The 19,781-nt window shown below is 47.1% G+C and overlaps 8 protein-coding genes and 1 non-coding gene across 9 annotated transcripts; 3 read left to right on the top strand and 6 right to left on the bottom strand.

The window, feature by feature from the left end:
- Positions 1-2,048: 2,048 nt before the first annotated feature.
- Positions 2,049-2,540, top strand: BO79DRAFT_256381 (uncharacterized protein; the record flags this gene model as incomplete). Its single annotated transcript, XM_025686190.1, has 1 exon — positions 2,049-2,540. The coding sequence occupies one exon, from the start codon at positions 2,049-2,051 to the stop codon at positions 2,538-2,540; it is 492 nt and encodes a 163-aa protein (XP_025538159.1).
- A 492-nt stretch (positions 2,541-3,032) lies between these two features.
- On the bottom strand, positions 3,033-3,145 carry BO79DRAFT_t159. The gene has a single exon. It is a non-coding gene; the product is annotated as a tRNA-Leu (tRNA).
- Positions 3,146-3,535: 390 nt separating this feature from the next.
- On the bottom strand, positions 3,536-6,115 carry BO79DRAFT_209755 (phosphoketolase family protein). The gene has a single exon (XM_025682661.1). It carries the CDS (start codon positions 6,086-6,088, stop codon positions 3,641-3,643), a length of 2,448 nt encoding a protein of 815 aa, XP_025538158.1. The 5' UTR covers positions 6,089-6,115; the 3' UTR covers positions 3,536-3,640.
- Positions 6,116-6,810: 695 nt separating this feature from the next.
- BO79DRAFT_256379 (short-chain dehydrogenase) lies at positions 6,811-7,948 on the bottom strand (the record flags this gene model as incomplete). Its single annotated transcript, XM_025686189.1, has 4 exons — positions 6,811-6,947; positions 7,004-7,123; positions 7,176-7,356; positions 7,415-7,948. 4 exons carry the CDS (start codon positions 7,946-7,948, stop codon positions 6,811-6,813), a joined length of 972 nt encoding a protein of 323 aa, XP_025538157.1.
- Positions 7,949-8,386: 438 nt separating this feature from the next.
- BO79DRAFT_269111 (uncharacterized protein) lies at positions 8,387-10,362 on the top strand. Its single transcript, XM_025687164.1, has 5 exons — positions 8,387-8,582; positions 8,639-8,962; positions 9,025-9,311; positions 9,365-9,486; positions 9,539-10,362. Exons 1-5 carry the CDS (start codon positions 8,456-8,458, stop codon positions 10,242-10,244), a joined length of 1,566 nt encoding a protein of 521 aa, XP_025538156.1. The 5' UTR covers positions 8,387-8,455; the 3' UTR covers positions 10,245-10,362.
- A 2,553-nt stretch (positions 10,363-12,915) lies between these two features.
- On the bottom strand, positions 12,916-13,952 carry BO79DRAFT_218965 (uncharacterized protein; the record flags this gene model as incomplete). Its single annotated transcript, XM_025683437.1, has 6 exons — positions 12,916-12,958; positions 12,992-13,005; positions 13,182-13,282; positions 13,468-13,657; positions 13,710-13,746; positions 13,843-13,952. The coding sequence occupies 6 exons, from the start codon at positions 13,950-13,952 to the stop codon at positions 12,916-12,918; spliced, it is 495 nt and encodes a 164-aa protein (XP_025538155.1).
- A 1,430-nt stretch (positions 13,953-15,382) lies between these two features.
- Positions 15,383-16,547, top strand: BO79DRAFT_229685 (uncharacterized protein; the record flags this gene model as incomplete). The annotated part of the gene is made up of 3 exons (XM_025684057.1): positions 15,383-15,623; positions 15,687-16,067; positions 16,150-16,547. 3 exons carry the CDS (start codon positions 15,383-15,385, stop codon positions 16,545-16,547), a joined length of 1,020 nt encoding a protein of 339 aa, XP_025538154.1.
- Positions 16,548-17,027: 480 nt separating this feature from the next.
- On the bottom strand, positions 17,028-18,004 carry BO79DRAFT_218964 (uncharacterized protein; the record flags this gene model as incomplete). Its single annotated transcript, XM_025683436.1, has 2 exons — positions 17,028-17,786; positions 17,834-18,004. The coding sequence occupies 2 exons, from the start codon at positions 18,002-18,004 to the stop codon at positions 17,028-17,030; spliced, it is 930 nt and encodes a 309-aa protein (XP_025538153.1).
- A 367-nt stretch (positions 18,005-18,371) lies between these two features.
- Positions 18,372-19,719, bottom strand: BO79DRAFT_256376 (uncharacterized protein; the record flags this gene model as incomplete). The annotated part of the gene is made up of 2 exons (XM_025686188.1): positions 18,372-19,232; positions 19,294-19,719. The coding sequence occupies 2 exons, from the start codon at positions 19,717-19,719 to the stop codon at positions 18,372-18,374; spliced, it is 1,287 nt and encodes a 428-aa protein (XP_025538152.1).
- Positions 19,720-19,781: the final 62 nt, after the last annotated feature.

The following is a 19,781-nucleotide window of genomic DNA, read 5'->3' as shown; positions in this document are numbered from 1 at the left end:
TTGCGAAGGGTCAGCGGGGTGTTGGAACGCATATACGGCATAAACATATTTGGACGAAATGAGGCCACCCCCTCCAGAGGCCCATTATTTTGAACTAGATACTCACCATAGATAACGTAATAGAATAAAAAAGAAGAAACCCTACCTCGAATATCTTTGAATGATGGCCTCTTTTGAACGCTTGGGTGTAGTAGTCATAGGAAAGCTCAAGCATTTGCACCCTTGTCTATCTGGATAGCAGATGTGGGTGTCTCAACATTTCCCAAACATGGCAATAAGTTACTTTCCCAAGCCATTAGTCATGGATGCAGCCTTGGTGCGTGACAAGGTTTAGGAGTAAAGGTTGCAGCCTCCCAGCATATTGGGGGCTGTCCTTGCTTCGTCACGGTTTTCCACTACTGCAACATCGCTCACATGGTAGTCATCTTTCTCAAGACAGTGATTCATGCATAGGGTTTAGTCAAGGTTTCATATCTAATACTACGGCTTGCAAATACGGATGACAGCATGCCTTCTCACCTCACATTCTGTTCCTTACTATTGATATGGGAAGCTCTAATAGAGACTCCATAGCCATGTGCAATCAGTTGACTTACCAAGTCTTACAGTGAAGCACCACGACCTGGTGTAGAGGTATACGCAGACGGGGATTATTGGGGTAGGTGGAATAAGTATTGGAGGTCATTGTTAGACTTATTCTAAGTTTTGCAGATGCCCCCGCAATTACGATGAGTGGGTCCATTGTCTCTTGAGCGCATTTATTGCTTTAACAGACAGGTGTCTAATATGCCACCTAAACTAGCAGATTTGTGCCAAGTTGACCTACTGCATGAAATTTCGATATATTTGGTGCTATGACTTTCCCAAACAATTAGCTCCTATTCTAGCCTTACAACGCTCTAACAAAGTACGCCATTTGCACAATAGTGCATATGGAACTAAATGGCAAGGGTTGACAACTCCTGGTAGCTAGCACGTTGGCCAGATGCGGCCCGTGGGGTAAATGCATAAATGACCCAATAATAGGCCTCACAACCATCTTTTGCTCAGTCATCTGGACTATGACGGCCTACGTTGGGCTTTGCTACAAGCCACATTTCTTTGTCTCCGAGTCTCCAATGACTCCAGATAAAATAGCTTTGGAATGAAACACAAATGAATCAACGCTCCTGCGAATAAAAACGCAGACCCAGAGCCTGATGCATGGCCTAAGCACTATAGGAGATGATGTCTTACTAACATCTGAATAATTGATATTTCATCTCCAACTCGTGTCGCCTGTCCAGTCTAGGATGGCTCATGGCGCAAACTGTTCCCAAGTTTCTGATGCATCTGGAATTGAACGATTGCGGAAGTGCTTCCGCAAGCATGCTATATCTTCAACATTATACCCTGCGGACAAGTCCGACATCCAACGAATCATCCAAGTTTTGCTAAATGATATCTTTGTGTAACGCCCTCATAAGGAAATCATGGCTCTAATGGCTCTGCATAGACATGGTTTGACTTCCTTTTCCCGGGTGCTCGGAGAGAAAGAGCTATGTCTGTGTATAACCACAAGGTCATTGACAGCCTAATGCAGGCTTTCACTTCATTATCTGGCTCATGTCTAGACAATAAAGGACGTCACCTGAGGAGTGATGATGCTTTGACATCTTCCCTTTCCTGTGGTCTTTAGGTGTATTCGGCGGTCTAGACGTATCTTCAGCTCGTACGAACACGCATCGAGCTTCATCTGAGTTTGGCTGGAGATGCTTTAATGCAGTTTGGCATTAGGCCTACCACATCACAGAGTGTTTGTTAGAGAGTCTTGACGCAAGAAGATATCTATGCTTTTTACTTTCAGTCTTCGCATTGCCACCAAGTACTAAACTAGAGTCTGTTTAATATCAACCCCACCGAAGCCTATATAAGGGTGTAAGATCTCCTTTGGACTACCCATTTTCGTCTTTCCAACTCTCATGCTCCCAATTATCTATGTGATTACCTCTTATTACAATCCAACCAGCTCCTAAGCCTTTGTGCTCAACATCCGCATCTCAATCACCATGAATACCTTCGGCTTACATGCAGACGGACCCTATGGTGGGATGGGCGGCAGTTCCTACGACGCCAGAGATGGTGAAGAGAAAGTCAAGCATGTTGATTTATGGACCGCAAATTACGGGGATCAAAACCAATACGAAGTTATTGGAGCGTTCAATCTAGAATTCCAAGACGGTTATTCGACCGGTAGAATCGGCGGAAGGAATAACGCCGTCCCACTTTACGGACCATATTCATATGATTTTGCGGATGATGAGACAATAAATTATATGTGGGTCAATGCTGGAGACGGAGAAGGCTTCGTCAACGGACTCGGGTTCAAAACCAATAAAAATTCCGATGGTTTCAATGTTGGTGGACATGAGGGCCACGAAACTGAACTGACAGGTCCTGATCTTGGCGCGAATGGCGAATGGGCCGGAGCTACAGGCAGAGATAACATACACGGCGCTGATGCCGTTGTGGACAACATGATTCTTTATTTCAAGGAGTGATGATGGGACTTGATTACTATTACCTGGTTCGTGTTGCTTTGGTTTCAAATTGGACTCTGCAGTGCACACTGCCTACCTAATTATTGCTCCTGTGATATTGCAGGTATCGTGTCATGCGTCAGCTACGAGTATGGTGGAACGCCTGTTATCTGTGCCATGTTTAATCAGTGATGATGTGAAGGAAAGTGTTAATTAGTTGACTTCATCGCACAAGATGCCTTGGTATGGGTTTTTGCCGGAGTCATCCGTTTTTCCCATACTGTCGTGCGAATGCAGAGGCAACTGAGATAGTATAATAATATAATAATCGTTGCTCTAATATAATACATCTTGTACTTCCTCATATCTCTCTTCGACATGTTTTATTCACAATAAACTGTTAAAAAAATGGAATTCTAAAGCTCTTCAATTATTGTCGCGAGCTTCAAAATATCTGAATGGACACAATATGCGTCCTACACAGGAGCAGATATTGAAAAAAGCAAAAAGTTATGACAAGAGTGGGATTCGAACCCACGCCCCTTTCGAGACTAGGAATGCTCCGAAGAACATGGAAGATCAGATACACCTGACCCTAGCGCCTTAGACCGCTCGGCCATCTTGCCCGTTTTGTTATAGGTTGCTCAGCATCTTAGCAGTATCAACGCCATAAGCTTGCTTTGCGAACTGAGTCGGCCTCCATCTTCCGTAGGTAAAAGTGAATGTATATTTCGCTTTGCATGAGCTTGTAACATTTTAAAGGAGCTACGGAGGTAACACCACTATGGAACTTCGGTTAGTTTAAGGAACTTTGCAATTTCGATGGCTGCGATAGGTGGGTTGTGGGGGTTTGGCTGATACTAACTACGACGGTCAACCACTGACATATATTTCTCGCTACTACTACTACTAGTACTAGGTTTCTCAATATCATCCGTCATAAACATTCAACTACTATTAACACTACTAAAAGGGGCAGCTTTCCTACCCGTGAACTTAACCGAGCACTACTTCATGTTTAAATTTACAGTCCATCATATGATCTTACGACGAACCTATTAATACTTGGTTATGATTATTGACAGCTGCCCATTCTCCCTCCAATCTCCCACACGAACAGTTCAGACGCCCTCGCCCTTCTTCCGCGGATACTGCCAGGTCCAATTCCGAATATAATCCGGATCAATGCCATCATCGTATGCTTTCTGCTTCGCCAGCAACTGCATATTCAGGAATTTCTCCCTCACCCCGGACGCCGTATTGCCCAGTCCGCGGGCATGATCGATCGCATCGACAGCCAAACTATATCGATCGGTCTGATTCCTCACCGCCAGCTCAAACGGCGTATCGATGTTCCCCTTCTCCTTGTATCCCCTGACATGAATGTTCTCCTGTCCGGGTCTCTTATACGTCAACCGATGGATAAGCCACGGGTACGAATGGAAGTTAAACACGATCGGCCTATCGGCTGTGAAAATAGCCTTCCATTCCCGATCGGACATTCCGTGCGGGTGATGGATCTTGGACATGAGTTTGAACAGATCGACCACGTTGACGAAGCGCACTTTCAGCTGGGGGAGGTGCTCGCGCAGCAGCGCCGTGGCGGCTAGTGCCTCGTGGGTGGGAACGTCGCCGCATGCGGCCATCACGACGTCTGGTTCCGCACCTTGGTCGTTACTGGCCCAGTCCCAGATCCCGACGCCCTTGGTGCAGTGTGCGATTGCGGCGTCCATGTCCATGAATTGGATGTGGTCTTGTTTGTCGGCGACAATGACGTTGACGTAGTTGGCGCTGCGGAAGCAGTGGTCCATTACGGAGAGGAGGGAGTTCCCGTCTGGCGGGAGATAGATGCGTACGACTTCGGGAGACTTGTTGGCCACGACGTCGAGGAAGCCTGGGTCTTGGTGGGTGAAGCCGTTGTGGTCTTGGCGCCAGACGGTCGCGGTGAGGAGGATGTTCAGCGAGGCGACTTTGGCGCGCCATTCAACTTCGAGACATTTTTCGATCCACTTGCAGTGTTGGTTTACCATTGAGTCGATGATGTGGATGAAGGGCTCGTAGCTGTTAAGGAGCCCATGACGGCCTGAGAGGACGTATCCTTCTAGCCAACCTTCACAGGTGTGTTCACTGAGCATTTCCATTACTCGACCGGACATGGAGAGGTTTCCCCCGTTGGAATCTTCGGGGAAGTATTCAGCCAGCCAGACCTTCTTTCCGGCTTTGTAGATCTCGGAGAGTTTGTTTGATTCGGTTTCGTCCGGCCCGAAGACACGGAAGTTGGTCTGGTTGAAGGCGACCACATCACGGAGGTAGTGTGACATGTTGACCATGCTGCCGCGGATGGTAGCTCCCGGATCGATGGATGTGAGTGCGTACTTGCGGAAGTCGGGGAGGTCCAACGGTCGCCGTAGGAGCCCACCGTTACCCACCGGATTGGCGCTCATACGATAATTACCGGTTGGAGCGAGGGCCTTGAGTTCAGAGATCAGACGACCTTCTCGAGTGAAGAGCTCTTCGGGTTTGTAGCTCTTCATCCACGATTCGAGAAGCTGGAGATGCGAAGGATTGGTGAGGACGTCGGTGATGGGGATTTGGTGGGCACGCCAGAAGCCCTCGAGAAGTTTGCCATCAACTTCGCGCGGGGCGGACCAACCCTTTGGGCTGCGCAGAATGATCATGGGCCAGTGAGGGCGGAAGGGCTCCTTGGACTCGCGGGCTTTCTTCTGAAATTTTCTGATTTCAAGAACACAGTGCTCGAGCGTAGCTGCCATAGCTTGATGCATGGTTTCGCGATCGCTACCTTCCACAAAGTAGGGGGTCCAGCCGTAACCCTTCATGAGAGCAGAAAGCTCATCATGGGAGATACGTGCGAGGAGTGTCGGATTGTTGATCTTGTACCCGTTGAGATGGAGCACGGGCAAAACGGCTCCGTCGGTGCAGGGATTGAGGTACTTGGTGCTGTGCCAGCTTGTAGCGAGTGGCCCAGTCTCGGCCTCACCATCGCCCACCATGGTCAGGGTGATGAGATTGGGATGATCGAATACGGTACCAAAGGCATGCGAAATGGAATATCCCAGCTCGCCACCTTCGTGAAGACTACCGGGGGTTTCTGGGGTAGCGTGACTGCCGATACCGCCGGGGAAAGAGAATTGCTTGAAGAACCTTTGCATTCCTCGCTCGTCCTCCGACTTGTCCGGGTATACTTCAGAGTAGACTCCTTCCAAGTATGACTGAGAGAGAATACCAGGGGCACCGTGACCCGGGCCGGAGATGAAGAGAACGTCCAGATCATACTTCTTGATCAGCCGGTTCATGTGAATCCAGGTGAATGATTGTCCTGCATCTGAGCCCCAGTGACCGAGTAGGCGTGCCTTGAGATGCTCCACCTTCAATGGCTGTTTGAGCAGCACATTGTCGCGCAGGTAGAGCATGCCTAAGCATAGGTACATGCTGGCGCGAAAGTAGGCGTCCATCTTCCGGACTTCCTCGGGGTCAAGGTTTTGGCCCTTGACCGTGGAGCGAGCAGCTCCATAGGCGGAGATGCTCTGATCATTCGAATCCGATGGCATTTTGTATAAGTTTCACAATTGGTAAAGTGACCTTAGATGAGATGAGATCTGTGATGCCGGTCAGCTCCTATTTAAGACGGATAACTGGATGGCTGGAGCTGGCCATTGTTGATGTGGGCTGACATCCCAATGGGCTCTATGCTCGTAATTCCCGGATAGCATCCTGGTAAAGGCATGTAGTAGCCAGTCCATGACGCTGGCTTCCGTCACCCTCCGCGCCTGCTGCGTCACTGGAAGAGATGATGTATGTTAATTGGCTCGGATGGTCTCTACCGGAGTTGTGGTACGCTAGTCCTGTTCCGGGGCTGACATCTCTCCCCGGGCCGTTTGTGTGGGCCGACACCTTATCTTATGGGCTGATGTTCAGCTTCTTATCCCAGAGTTTGGCGGTAGGTGCTGAAGTATAGGTTGGAAGGACTTTGGATGTGAAAGTCCAGTCCTACTTTTTACTTGTGTTCTTTAGTAGCTCATAAAGCACGCTTACATTATTATCTTTGGGCAGGCCAAGTCGGACGTCAACTGACGGTGAATGCTATGATAGCAACATGGATTACAACTCACGAAGTATCAACAAGCCGGGGTTTCTCAAGCAATGAACAAAAGTTGATGCTATAAAGGAACAGCACAGCCAAATTACCAAAGTCGTATCAACATCAGAGAAAGTACATGTTTAGCCCAATACTTCTTCTCCGCTACCTCACCATGTACCACATTCACCATTCTCAATACTCAAAAGCTTCGCCAACAATATCTTCAGTCAGCTTCCACAGTCGTTCTGCCTCGATCAGATCCCGGGCCCAGCTGCGGACCTCCTCCGGCTTGACTACTGCACAGTCCTGAACAAAACTACCATTATTCTCTGCCAGAACTTGATTAGCTTAAAGGAATGACCGGCACATAGAGAATACTTGCCACTGGCGGAGATAGATGGATGAAATGCGGCAAATACATGCGTCGCCACACCTTGCGACATAGACTTCCAGGTTATCTCTCTTTGCCCACCCCGGAAGTACCCGAGCACTGTGAACCATTTCGCTTGAATAATGTCAGCAGGCCCTCGCACAAATGCATACATAAGGGACCTTACCGAGTGATTCAAACATCTCATTCCAGTCTCCTCGAGCCAGATTAGTGTTGATTGTTCCAGGGTGTAAGCTGACGGAAACAAGACCTTTACTCCCCAGCTTCTGCGCCAGAGAGACAGAGAAGAGCATATTGGCTGACTTGCTTTGGCCGTAGGCCAGCCAGGGGTCATAGTTTCTTCCTTCCTAATACTAGCCATCAGCTCCTTGAACCAGAATTGGGGACCATAACATATATACTCACGTCGAAATTCCAATCATGAAATCTGACTGGGCTCAACAGGTGGCCATTGCTAGACACGTTCACAATCCGGCAAGACTTTCCAGGGATCACTAGCTTTTTCATGATTAGATTGGTGAACAGAAAATGCCCGACGTGATTGGTGGCAAATTGACTCTCGATCCCATCATCCGTTAGCGAGAACGGTGATGCCATGACACCAGCGTTGTTGACCAAGACATCTATATCCTCCTTGTATGTCAGAACTTCCTTAGCGGCGATTCGGACTTGGGCTTGAGAGCGCAGATCTAGTTCAAGGAGACGGGTGGGTACTCCTGGCGCAATGTCTGCAATCTCCTGGGCTGTCTGCTGAGCTTTGGCAATATCGCGGCTAGCAAGAATAAGGAGGGAAGGGCCGTGAATGGCAATGACCTTTGCAAACTCGGCACCAAGACCACCTGGGCTAACGCCAGTCACGAGCACAGTCTTGTTGGCAATGGCATTCTGGCAATCCTGTGCTACCTGTTCTGCCGAAGTTTGAGAGGAATAAGAAGACATGATGATGAGAAGCGGTCTGCGAGATTTGATACTCAAATATATAACGCTTCCGAAGGATATTTGAAAATTGGTGAAGGTGAGATGAAGGTGAGATGAAGATGAAGATGAGGAAGATAGAACAGAAGTCCTGTATGTGGGAAACGATCATAGCATATATAGGGCCCTGATTGAAAGATGCGTGCAGCCTTCTTAAACTTATTTCCGAGATAGTCAAGGACTTCACGTATAAATGAGCCCAATTCGTATATATTCTGGTCATCAATTCGACCCATTTTGCTGCTTATGTTGGCTCCATTAGTAGATTTCCTATTTGGGCTGAATTAATCTGAGACTGGCAACCCGATTGGGTTAGTGCCTGAGACGGGCGATGACGGAGATAACGGAGCCACGCTAAGCCCGGTCGCTTTCAACAGGATTACTGTCCCATATGACCCTTGACTTCACTTCATCGCATTTCCTTCGTGTATACCGCATCCAGGACCGTCTAGTACCTTACTTCTATTCTCGATGGATAACATTCCGAGTGAGGTGGTATTCTCAACGGGGCCATTACCATCCGAATCGGTGGTGTTTCAGTATACCAATGGTCCACTTAAGATATCTCCACCAAAGAGGAGAGGGCGTCCCGCAGGATGTTAGTCCACAAACCCATCTAGAGATAGAATATCAGCATGGTCTGACCAACTTTAGCGACAAAGAAGAAGCAACACCTTAAGGGGTCCCGGCGTCGCCCCGCCGCCGCTTCCCACTTCAAGTTCATCAACCTTGGGCCCACGTTGGCCCCAATGGAAATGGATGAAGAAGCCTGCACCACCATCAGAAGCCACACAATGATTAACAGTAGTCGTCAGGATCAGGGGAGAGTCGAGATTACCCAGGGTTATTCTAGCCTTGAGCGGTCTCGCCTGACCTACAGCCACATTCCACATGCATATCCGCAGAAAAACCAGACAGATCCATTTGACACGCTGCCTATTACCATGGAGCCATACATGTTTGATCTCTTTGCGTTTTGTGAGTGAGGAAGATGGTAATTCATTTTTCTGTGCACGCCTAGCTAACAAAAACTCTCGAAGACAAGAATCGCGCATCAGAGACACTCTACTCAATCGAGAAGAGAGCCGGCTGTAATCCAATAGACGACTATTGGGTACCAATGCTGTTTCAAGATCCAGCGATGCTTCATGTAGTACTGGCATGTGGTTCATTATTCACCATGGACTTGAAACGCTTTCGAGCAAGCCCGGCTTTTATATGGCATATCAGTCGAGCTATGAGCATTATTCGAAAGAGACTCGTAGATTCGGTGGATCCGCCTTCGGATGAAACAATTGTTGCTGTTGCCAGCATTGCTATTGCAAAGGTTGGTAGAATTCTGTGCAAACAAAGCTGATGTGCTGGCTGATCCTCTTGCAGAAAGCAGCAGGCCAGCATGATCAATGGGAAGTTGACATGAGGATCCTGAAAGCATTAGTTGACATGCGAGGAGGTTTGGACGCATTGAATGACAAGCCGATGGTACAGGGGAAGATATATAGGTAACATGCTTTGATCCTCGTGGTTCTGATAGTCTCTTAATTGGTTCTTTAGGGCCGATATCAGTGGATCCTTAGATGGTGGACGAAAGCCCATTTTCAGTGATAGGTTCCAACAATCCCCAATCCCAAACCCTCACGACTACCATTTAGCACAAGGTTTCCAAGAGCTGGATCGCCTGCTGCGCACAGATAGTGCACTAAAAGCAGTGATCCATGATATACAATCCTTAGTCGAGGAGTTCTCCAGTATCACAAAGAGCAGCGGCCAAACCGTCGTTGCGAGGATCCGTTTCTGGCTGACGTCAATACAGTATACACTTCTTTCAATTCAATATGGAGATGATTGTCCCAGAACGCAAGCCCAGGAGGTCTGCCGACTTAGCCTCTTATTACTGATGAACGCGGTGTTTCATGAGTCTCCTCCTGGTGCATCGACCAGCGATGTTCTTATCTCACAGCTGCGGCGGCTCCTGGAGAATGCTGAAGTAGTATACTGGCTTCCGCCCACCTTGCGTGTTTGGACCCTGTACCTTGCTGCTTGCAATGTTGCATCTCCCACAATAAGAGCTTGGTCGATTGCAGCTATCGCGGAACTGGTGCTGCAACTAGGCATCTCAGATGAAGAAGAGTTCAGTCAACAACTCACGTTGTTCCCATTTGACCCGCTTACACATAATGTTATCTGTCCTACCATATGGGAAGATGTACAGTATTTCGCTCAGAATCAGTCAGGATGGGATGGCACAGCGCTTCCATAACCCCTTAAAAAAGAAAGTCAGTGTGGAACGGAAGGCATGATTTATTCTAAATTCTCCAAGTGGATCAACAAGGCATGAACTTCTTCAAACACCTACCTCGTTTTTTGATATTTCTAGCACGGCTGTCTCTATGAGCTCGAGCAAGCGTACTCCAGTGAATTGGATCCCTATGGGCTTCCGCACCTACTTACGCTGTTGTCGTACATGGCTCTGAGAAGTATAAACATTCAGACGAACAGAGAGGTCTTCCATTTCATAGGCCAGTAACATGGAATTTTCAAGATCAAAATTTTGAAAGTCCACGAAGCCTAAGGACACCATATCCCAACGAAAAAAAATTTGAGGCGAACACTAGTTACTGGCATCCACCTCCCCGGACGTAAAGTACGACCATCTTCCACGAATATATCTCTACCTATCTGTTAGAGGCACAAAAGATGCCCGAGTGATGCCAAAATCTACGGGTTTCTGCGTAGCTACAAGTGGTAACCCCCGATAGATGAGCTTGCCTCTGCAGCAGTAGTCGTTTCTGGGGAGGTAAGATCCGGAGCAGAGTCAGTGCGAGACTAACAATGTTATTATAGAGGGCAAATCCCGCTGGCTTTACAGTCGAAAACAAGTATATAAGGCAGGTGGAACCCCCTCGATCTGGCTTGAGTCAATCAGCTCTCGCTCACGTCTCTACCGCAATAGTTAGGGGCAGGGCTACTCGACCCTGCCCCTATTTCACTGTTTATATTACGTCCCAATATATAATGCATGTATAAAACAGAGACCATGACTACAATGGCTGAAGTGGACGATTTTTGGTCTATCGAGGCGTGTCCCGTCCATCATGCTGCGCTCAGAATCCTCTGCAGTGGTAAAATGATGACGGTGCCGTATATAAAAGGCACCCAGAGAGTCAGGTGTCTCTGAAACCCAGCAATATACAGAAGGACAGTGGTTACTATGTTTACCAGTCCAACAGCAATCGAGTTCTCATGCTACTCCGCCGGGACATACACTACCTGCGTGAACGACAACTACTGCAGCCTGAAGATAGCAAGATCATTGGTACCGTACAATTGGTCCTCCAAGTTATTGTGGGCTTGCCAGAGATAGTTAATAGACTGTTTCAAAAGGGGTGACTGCGTGGATGAATATCTTACAAATGATACCTCTACAAACACCTGCCATGGTGGCGCCTGAGATCAAATGATGGATGACCGATCGGGGGCTAAGTTGACAACATATAGCCACAAGCGAAGCGATACAGTTATTTCGTCTGGGTGTTCCTTTTGATGCAAGTCTCCTAGCGATGTGAGTCGTGCTGTCTGGTCTGGAGAAGGCAAAACTTTACGCCAAACGCCTTAGAGCATTATATATAAAGGGGTATCGTCGTTTACAGCAAAGCTACCTACGAGGGAGATTAAGAGGATGTATGAGAAACTCAAGGACATGCGGTGACTTCACTTCTGCCCTGAGAGGCACAATGACGACTATACTTCTATGCTTGACTATATGTCTCGCTTGCGTCCTTGCCAACGAATTACTGCACATGGTAACACCATGTGGTTGATACCCTTCTCGCCACAGATGGACAGTGACGATGATACAACAGCTGACCCACAGGCCATTTCAAAAGGCCACATTCGAGCTATGCATCCAGCCCAACTTGACCTAAATGCAGCGTGAGCCAATTGTAATCAACATCGACGCAACATGTCATTCTGCTTCTGGTTAGGCCCCATGAAACGGCCCCACGAAACGAAGCCACCCGCCGCAGTCTGTCATTGCGACCACCATCATCGCTACATTCTGCCTATCTACATAAAAAATAACAACAATGCTCTGGCGCCAGATGTCAGTGTACAACAACAGTGGTAGAGTAATTTAACTCTGTCCTCTCCGCGTCTCTCCAAACTGAAGATCGACATGTGCATCCCCTTCTCAACCAACAGCCGGGCAAGACACCATCCCATCATAACAGGAGCTTGAAAACACGAACACGGATATTCCCACTTGTCCAGGGGCGCAATAGATACAAATTGAGTCCAATGTGTTGCACTAATTGATGGTGGTTCCCAATGACAGGCTCACCTACACCTGAAGCCAAGTCTGATCCGAAGCCAAACATGGCAACGACAATACAGACCATACAGTTTGCGACTGGATTAAGAGAACGACTCTACACCGCTGTGTCGTTTGAAAGTAGATTCGTCATTTGCATCACTCCCGAACCATGCGAATTATATACGGTAATGGAAGGGTTACATCCAGAAGCAATGAATGACCTTCAACTTCTACGATATCACCTTTGTACCACCCACCCACTTGCAATTTAAACGGGCGGTCCCGCGTGCTGAAATCCCTGAGAAGACTGCCATTATTTCTGGCTTGGTGCTCGTTCCGAATGTCAGGGATATAGGGGAATCAGCAAGATCTACAACAGGATAGACAATATATTGTTTGGTCGTTGTGTCTTGAAAGACTACATCCCAACGATCCTTGTCGGCGATAATGATTATATATATCATCATGTCTAGCCTCTGACTGGCTGCGGTTGCTGGATGACTTGTCAATGAACTATTACTTTTGCTCTATATCCCAGAGAGTGTCGAAGCAAATGAGGAAGACGCGGCCATATCAGTTCGGTGTGTGCTGGCTCCACATCTCTGATCATATAGATCTACATCTCGAAAGCGATGTCAGCATCTTCCTCGAACGAACGACTAAACAGCATTTTCACCAACGACATGTCTTACCGATGCAGATGAAACTAAATACAGTCAATTGACCTGCATGCTGTCTACCTACCTACCTACACACACAGAATATCTGAAGAATCCCAACTTGTCCGATCAGTGACAGCAATCCCCACCATCTGTCAAGCTGGCCCTTTCTCGAAGATAGAACCAGATCACACCGGAACAAACATCCGTTGGAACCACGTACGGTTCCTCCTCCCTTCTGACGCTTAGCTTCGGACATCACCGCATCAGCTGGGAAAGGGAGGGGATGGGGGCTGTACCGGTATGCCCTATGTGCTGTTCCATCTAGATAAACCCAATCATTAAATTTACGCGCTTTAACCAATGCTCATGGCTCGACACCGCCACAAAACTGACAAAATGGAGAAGAACTACACCAGTACATTCAATCCGGGGTGGCATCTACCTCTTGCTGAAGGAGATTCTTCTCATCAACACCCCATTGATTGGACTTCCACTCCCCAACCTACTACATTCGCAAAATGTCCAACCATCTTGGATATACAAACTCCCTTTCTCGCCATTGGTGTTTCCGGTCCGCGAGTTGCTGAACACTGCACAATATCCGGGCTGCTTTTCTAGCATATAAGATATCAAAAAGCAACCACCAATACCAGAATTGTTTCGGTAGAAAGGACGTCTAATGCCTACCTCTGGGGTCTGTTCCCTATAGGCTAGGGCTTGCTTTCAAAACGGGCAGAAACATACATACCGCCTGGCTGCCTTCCAATTTACGGTCTTTAGGCCTGCTTGATATAATGAGTGTCAGGCACCGAAACTCCAAAATAAGAAAGAGAGGGTGAACATTAGTAACACTGTCTTACCCTGTAGGGAACAGACCTTACTTTCTATTCCAAGGGTAGGCGGAAGGTATGGCCCGAGATGAGTGAGCAAAGGTCAGCCGGTGTGAAGGCAGCCTGCGTGCCTGGCCAGTATGGCGGTAGCTGTCCCTCATATTGAACAGCTACCACCCACAATGATGCTTCTGGTGTGAACGGGAGCTATTAGCTCAAGGTTAATGATGGTTATCAGTGGAAGAAGATCTAACCATTAACAACATTCCGGATAGCTATGATTCTTGCTTTCTTGGCCTTGGGCTCTATATATTTGACTGATTTGGTCTAGTCTCATGATTGCTGCTATTTACTTGTTGAGGAGAAAGTACAATTACTTGCGATGCTATGGGCTTGTGAATCTGGTGGCTACGGTAGCGTAGCGTGTTATTAGGTGGTTTCAATGTGAACTTCTTGATCATATGTAGTAGATGGCGGGGATAGGGATATGAATGGACAGGGAGCGGAAATAGCTTGAGGTTGCATGTTTCACTGTCAGTGCTGGGAATGTTGAAATTCAAAAATAAAGCGTTCTGATCCCAGTAAATTGGTATGCATCAGCATTCTATCCTACAAAATACCTAATCTTTAAACATTAATAATAATATCGCCCACGAAATGTCCCATAATCACGGCATCTTGCTTTCACTAGCCCAGTATTGAAACAAGATCTTCCACATAATCCAATATAAATTATACAGAGCCTAGAGATGAAGACATTCATTCAACATATAGGATATACATCCCTGCCCACTATGATGAGTATTAATGTAAGAGGGATCTGGATCATTATCTTTCTGACTCTGGTCCTTGGGTAGGACCTGGCCTTTAATTGTTACATATTGAAGTAGGCTCGCAGTATAGGGCCGTTTGAATTTTGATATTCTGTCTGGAATTGTATTTATGTCAGTAGAATCTTATATGTCGAACTTCTCGCCACATATCCGTATAAGGGCCTTAATCATTGGTCCTACCATGGTATCTGTGTTGCATCTAGAGTAATACTATCAAAAGAATCGAGTCTCTCTACATCAACGACATAGATAGAATTTCTTGTTTCGTAATTGACGTGGAATGTAATGAAGCACACGCAAAGCCAGAGGGGCGTGCTTTTCAGTCCAGTAGATATCCTGTCAATTGATTGCATACACGAAAAGACTATCACGGGACTAGTTGCTATGAGTCTAAAGGAGATGGCACAGAGCTCGGAACTTTCCCTTGTTCTGTGTATCTTCTTGTAATGTCCTGACATACCACTTGCCAAATGAAGGCCACAATAATGACGATGGTTTGTGCTTGTAATATACTATTCTTGATTCAAGGTCAAGGCTGAATATTAACCTCATTACTATGCGGGAAAGGTATGCTGAAAGACAACTAATAGGCCCGAAACGGCATCCCTCGAACAGTTCCGGTGTGCAAACGACATAGTTGAGGTCATAATGATAGAAAAATTCGGAAGTTATGTCTGCCAAGGAAGGTAAGTACATAAAACCCAACGAACGAAGATAAAGCTAGTAGAGTCGCACATTTATAGGATTTAACAAACAGAATGGAGGACCCTAATGCATACTGGCCAGATATTGATATCGATCCGTACCCAAATCCATCATATAAGTGGGTACCATTCTGCTATATCTGTTGCAGTGGGTTTACCACTGTCCCAGGAGACCACTCCCTTGGCCGGGATACTTACTCTAGGCCGAATGCCTCTGAAATCACATACACGGCTCACGAAATAGAAGACCTTCATGCCCTTACATATCCCGGCTGGCGAACTCTCTTTCGGCTGAGTATATTATAATATCTCTCTGCTGGTAGAAAAATGACTTCTCATGCTGATTTCTTTTACCCAGTTATGTTTGACCCTAAATCGCGGAGCTATAAGCTGTCTGGAATTTCCCAGAATTTCTATCCATGGCGCAAGTTCCACGCTCCGTGGCACGAAGATGATGGGCTTATAAGTGTCGGGAACTACAAGAGAATCTGGCGGCATAGACTAGCGGCACCTAAGCTAGTACAATGTAAGGAAAATATCGAGAAACAGTCGAGTCTTGCTGGGTACTTGGTTCACGCTAGGTGTTGGAGGGAATTTCTTCGAGTTAATAACTGGCATCACCTTACGAAGGAGAGTTTAGGTATCCTGTCTCGTGCGCTGCGAATGCGCTGTTTGAAGGAATGCTTATATATCTATTATGATGATCCTATAGAGTCATTCCTAATAATGGAACCTAGAGGTAAGTTTTTCATTCACTCCCATACGCTCACTCATATACTGTCATCAATAGGAATGAGGAAATAACACATGAGACATAACAGATCCCATGGGAATGACATCAGTTCGGCGATTTGTCACTCGATGCAGGAATAGGGCTAAATATAAAGCGAGCAATATACCATGCTCTATCGATTCATGGCTTATTCGTCTTCCAATGGAGTTACAATATATGGTCATGGATTATCTTTCTTATGAGGATGTCTGCTCAGTTCTGGAAGGAATTCAATGGACAGTTGACAAAGGTTATTGGAAGCTACGGCTCAATCTCAATCTATTCAGTGAGATACAGAGTATCTTACACGAAGATTTAGATTGGCGATGGCTTTGCTTGAAGTTGGAGGTTCTTGAGCATAGCCAGGCTGGGGTGGACAGAAAGCGTTTCTTCATACTGTTGGAGGAAATAGCGGTTCAATATGGCTTAACAGAGACAATCAAGTGATGCGGGTTGGTAAACATGTGAAAGAGAAGTAAGGCGAGTGTGAGTGAAAAATGAAAGCTGGGAGGTTGCACCTTCTATGTTCGGGTGGGATATGTGAAGCATCTTTATATATCAATAAGTAGCTTTGACCAAGTGTTGCGCATTAGATGATGGGGATATATATGTACAGGGGATGGGGACAGCTTAAGGTTGCATGATCCACTTTCAGTAGTGCCAGAATTGTATGATCTAAACCGCTGAAAGGGATTATGATCTTAAACTTTTAGTGGGAACTTTGAGATTCCAGTAAGAAATTGTGAACAAGAGGCAGTCTGATTCCAGTAGATCGGTGTGGCTCTATCCTACAAAGTACCTAAGCATTAAACATTAACAATAAACATCGCCCACGAACATGTCCCATAACTACGGCATCTTCGATGTCAACATCCAAAGCCCAAAAGAAGAAGAATTGAAGAAAATACGAATCCAAGCACCCAAAACCTAAAGAGGAACCCACGGCCCTCCAACAGGCGTGCTGGGCGACCTCAACAAAACCCCCATATTCTCCTCCTCTGCCAGAACGGCCTCTATATCCCTGGCCCGCATTAAATTCCACCAGCGCTGAAACTCCTCCCTAAAACAATCAGGATCATACAGTGGCCCAAACATAACCGGCTGAGGGTCATCGTCCGGACCATTGCCAAAGCCAGTCGTCGTCATCCGAGCAAGCGTCAGTCTCCACCACCTGGTTTGTTCCGACCAAGTACCGAAGTTGATTCTGAGAACCAACAATGTTTCAATATATCGAGCCGGCTTTGCCATTATAACCGGGGCGATATCTTGCGGAAAGCGGCCGAAGTTGGGCTGACCATGCTGATAACCCGTTAGGGGCAGTCGACCGTCATTACTCAACATGTAGCTCAAATTTGTTGGTCGAGGGATCCCGGTCGGGATTGGGGGATTGCCTGGGAAGTACCACCGCTTGGAGTAGAGGCATATGTCTATGTGGGGTATCTCTCCTTGTTCTGCTGCTGGTCCCTGAGCACCAGAGCTTTGTGAAGCTTGGGATGGCGTCATGGTAATTTCAGGGTGGGTGTAGACGTGAAAGCGGTGGACAGGCATCGGGCGGCCTGATTCACGGGTCGTGGCAGTGGCTGAGGCGCAGCGTAGGAAGTAAGGGTATTCATGGACATATTCGTAGTTGCGGAAAACGTTGGCCGCGCGTGTCAAGTGCTCGTCCTCCAGTATGAGATCGAGGTTCTGTAGGAAGTTAGCAGATAGAGGGGAAGGTTGAGAAGGGCATGTACTTGTGCTATGCTGTGGTATCCCATAGCCCTCATCGCTAGATCACCCCATAGTAGACATGGAAGACCCTCGGCTTTGAGCACAGAGCTAATGGATGAAGCGAATCTGTAGGAGACAATTGGGGTTTGTGGGCCCTCGAACAGGAACTGGTACATGGATTGTTGTCCTGTCATGGTGGTACAGATACGACGGTATACAAATTGAGATATGGATGTTCTTGAAAGATAGTGGCAAAAGATGTCAATTAGGAGAGGTGTAGTAGAGACGTAAAGGAAATAGAGGGATATGTGGTAGTAATGTCAGCTCTTCATAGTTCCTGCCTGATGAATATTGATTCACACGCCGGGCACAGGGAAAGAGCTGTGGCATTGTGATGCCAGTCTACGTAAATAAATACAAGTTCTTTCCAGTTCAAGTACGGTGCGTACTACCGAGTTTGTCAACTACAAGTGTAGAGAGATTCACATACAGTATTTTCGTGGAAGGAATCCAATAAAAGCAAGAAGTGTGATTTAAGGACACATAACTATGTATCCAGAGCTATTCGTCTGTATCCACCGCCCTATCGGACTCGGACATTCGAAAAGGTCCCGCCTCATCATCTGTCGAATATGGTGCACGGGGTGATACGCTCGTTCTATTATCCGGAGGATTTTCTTGTCCCCAATGGCTGTCGAGAGGAATGGGCTCTGGTTCACCGGACACTCCCATCTCGAGTCTTATCTCTTTCTCCAATTCATCCAGCAGTGTCGAGGAAGGTATGCTAGTATATTCCCCAGTCCTGCATGATTCCCACCATCGTCGGCATGTCTCGCTGAGGGTTCTTTGTTTTGCGTCCAAATGGAATAGATCGCCATACTGAGCTACGTAAAGATATGTCTTGACATGTTCTTCCAAATACTCCTCCCACCATATTTCGTTTGTCTTGAAATGCTCGTCTCGCACCTTCAGGTAAACCAGGGCCTCAGCGAACCGAGCAGGCGTGGGCAGAACCAGGGGACTCTTAGTGGGCGGATAATCCTTAACATTGGGTCGGTGAACTCCCTCCCAGTGGAGCCTGTGGTCTAATGTTAGCATAAAGCTTTCGTCCGCCTTGTTGGCCTCCGTCTGCACAGTGAACTTGGGAAGTTTCCAGTACACATTGGATTTGAAGTGGAGTCTTAGATCGTGATGCAGTTGAGGACCTTTCTTCACACCAGCTTTCTCCTCCAATCGGGTATGAGAGAATGAATCGAACAAGTGGAAAACGTGAACCGGCTTGAGCTCATTGACAGGGCAGGCTCCTCCGTTGTAGGGACAGCCTGGGTAGTTGTCATCGTCTTTGAACCCAGCCTTGCGCAAGGTTTCAATGGCGTCTTCCACCTGTTCGTCCTCAACAACCAGGTCTACTGAGATCGGTATCTGTCAAATTGATAAGCACGAGGTTCTATACAGAATAACGCGATATATGTACTAGACGTACGCTACTATCATTGATTTCATGTTGGAAGATATATCTTATCATGATACCCCACAGCACACAGGGGATTGGAGGATCGGCTTCCTTGAGAATGTTACTTGCGTCCGATCCTATGATAAATGTATCCGTTTGCCCATGATACTCTTCCCCTTGATACTCATAGGATGTTATCGTGTATTGGCCTGGTGGTCGATATTCCTCAGGTGGGTCATCATCGCTCATGCGTGAATGAAGAAGGGACGACGCTTCATTATCCGCTTCGTTACCCGCTTCAGTATCCGCTTCATTACCCGCTTCAGCATCCGCTTCATTGTCCGCATCGGATGTAACTGATATTGGATGATGGGATGGATGATCTTCCGTGAAAAAGATAGACGAGGGAGACATTTCGTTGGAATCCCAACTAGTGGCCGAAGGTTTATCGTCCATTGCGAATCAAGGTGAAGGACTGTAGTCGAAAAGCCAGTCCGTTGTGTGACACACCGATGATA

This window comes from Aspergillus costaricaensis (genome assembly GCF_003184835.1).
Source record: "Aspergillus costaricaensis CBS 115574 unplaced genomic scaffold BO79scaffold_21, whole genome shotgun sequence".
NCBI classification, from domain to species: Eukaryota; Fungi; Ascomycota; class Eurotiomycetes; order Eurotiales; family Aspergillaceae; genus Aspergillus; species Aspergillus costaricensis.
The sequence above is the reverse complement of the archived record's forward strand: the minus strand, read 5'-3'. Positions and strand labels throughout refer to the sequence as shown.

Coding starts and splice junctions, on each gene's coding strand:
- BO79DRAFT_209755 (XM_025682661.1), bottom strand. CDS start 6,088: ATGCCATCGGATTCGAATGATCAGAGCATCTCCGCCTATGGAGCTGCT.
- BO79DRAFT_269111 (XM_025687164.1), top strand. CDS start 8,456: ATGGATAACATTCCGAGTGAGGTGGTATTCTCAACGGGGCCATTACCA. Junction 8,963..9,024: donor GTTTGATCTCTTTGCGTTTT/GTGAGTGAGGAA, acceptor AAACTCTCGAAG/ACAAGAATCGCGCATCAGAG. Junction 9,487..9,538: donor GTACAGGGGAAGATATATAG/GTAACATGCTTT, acceptor TTGGTTCTTTAG/GGCCGATATCAGTGGATCCT.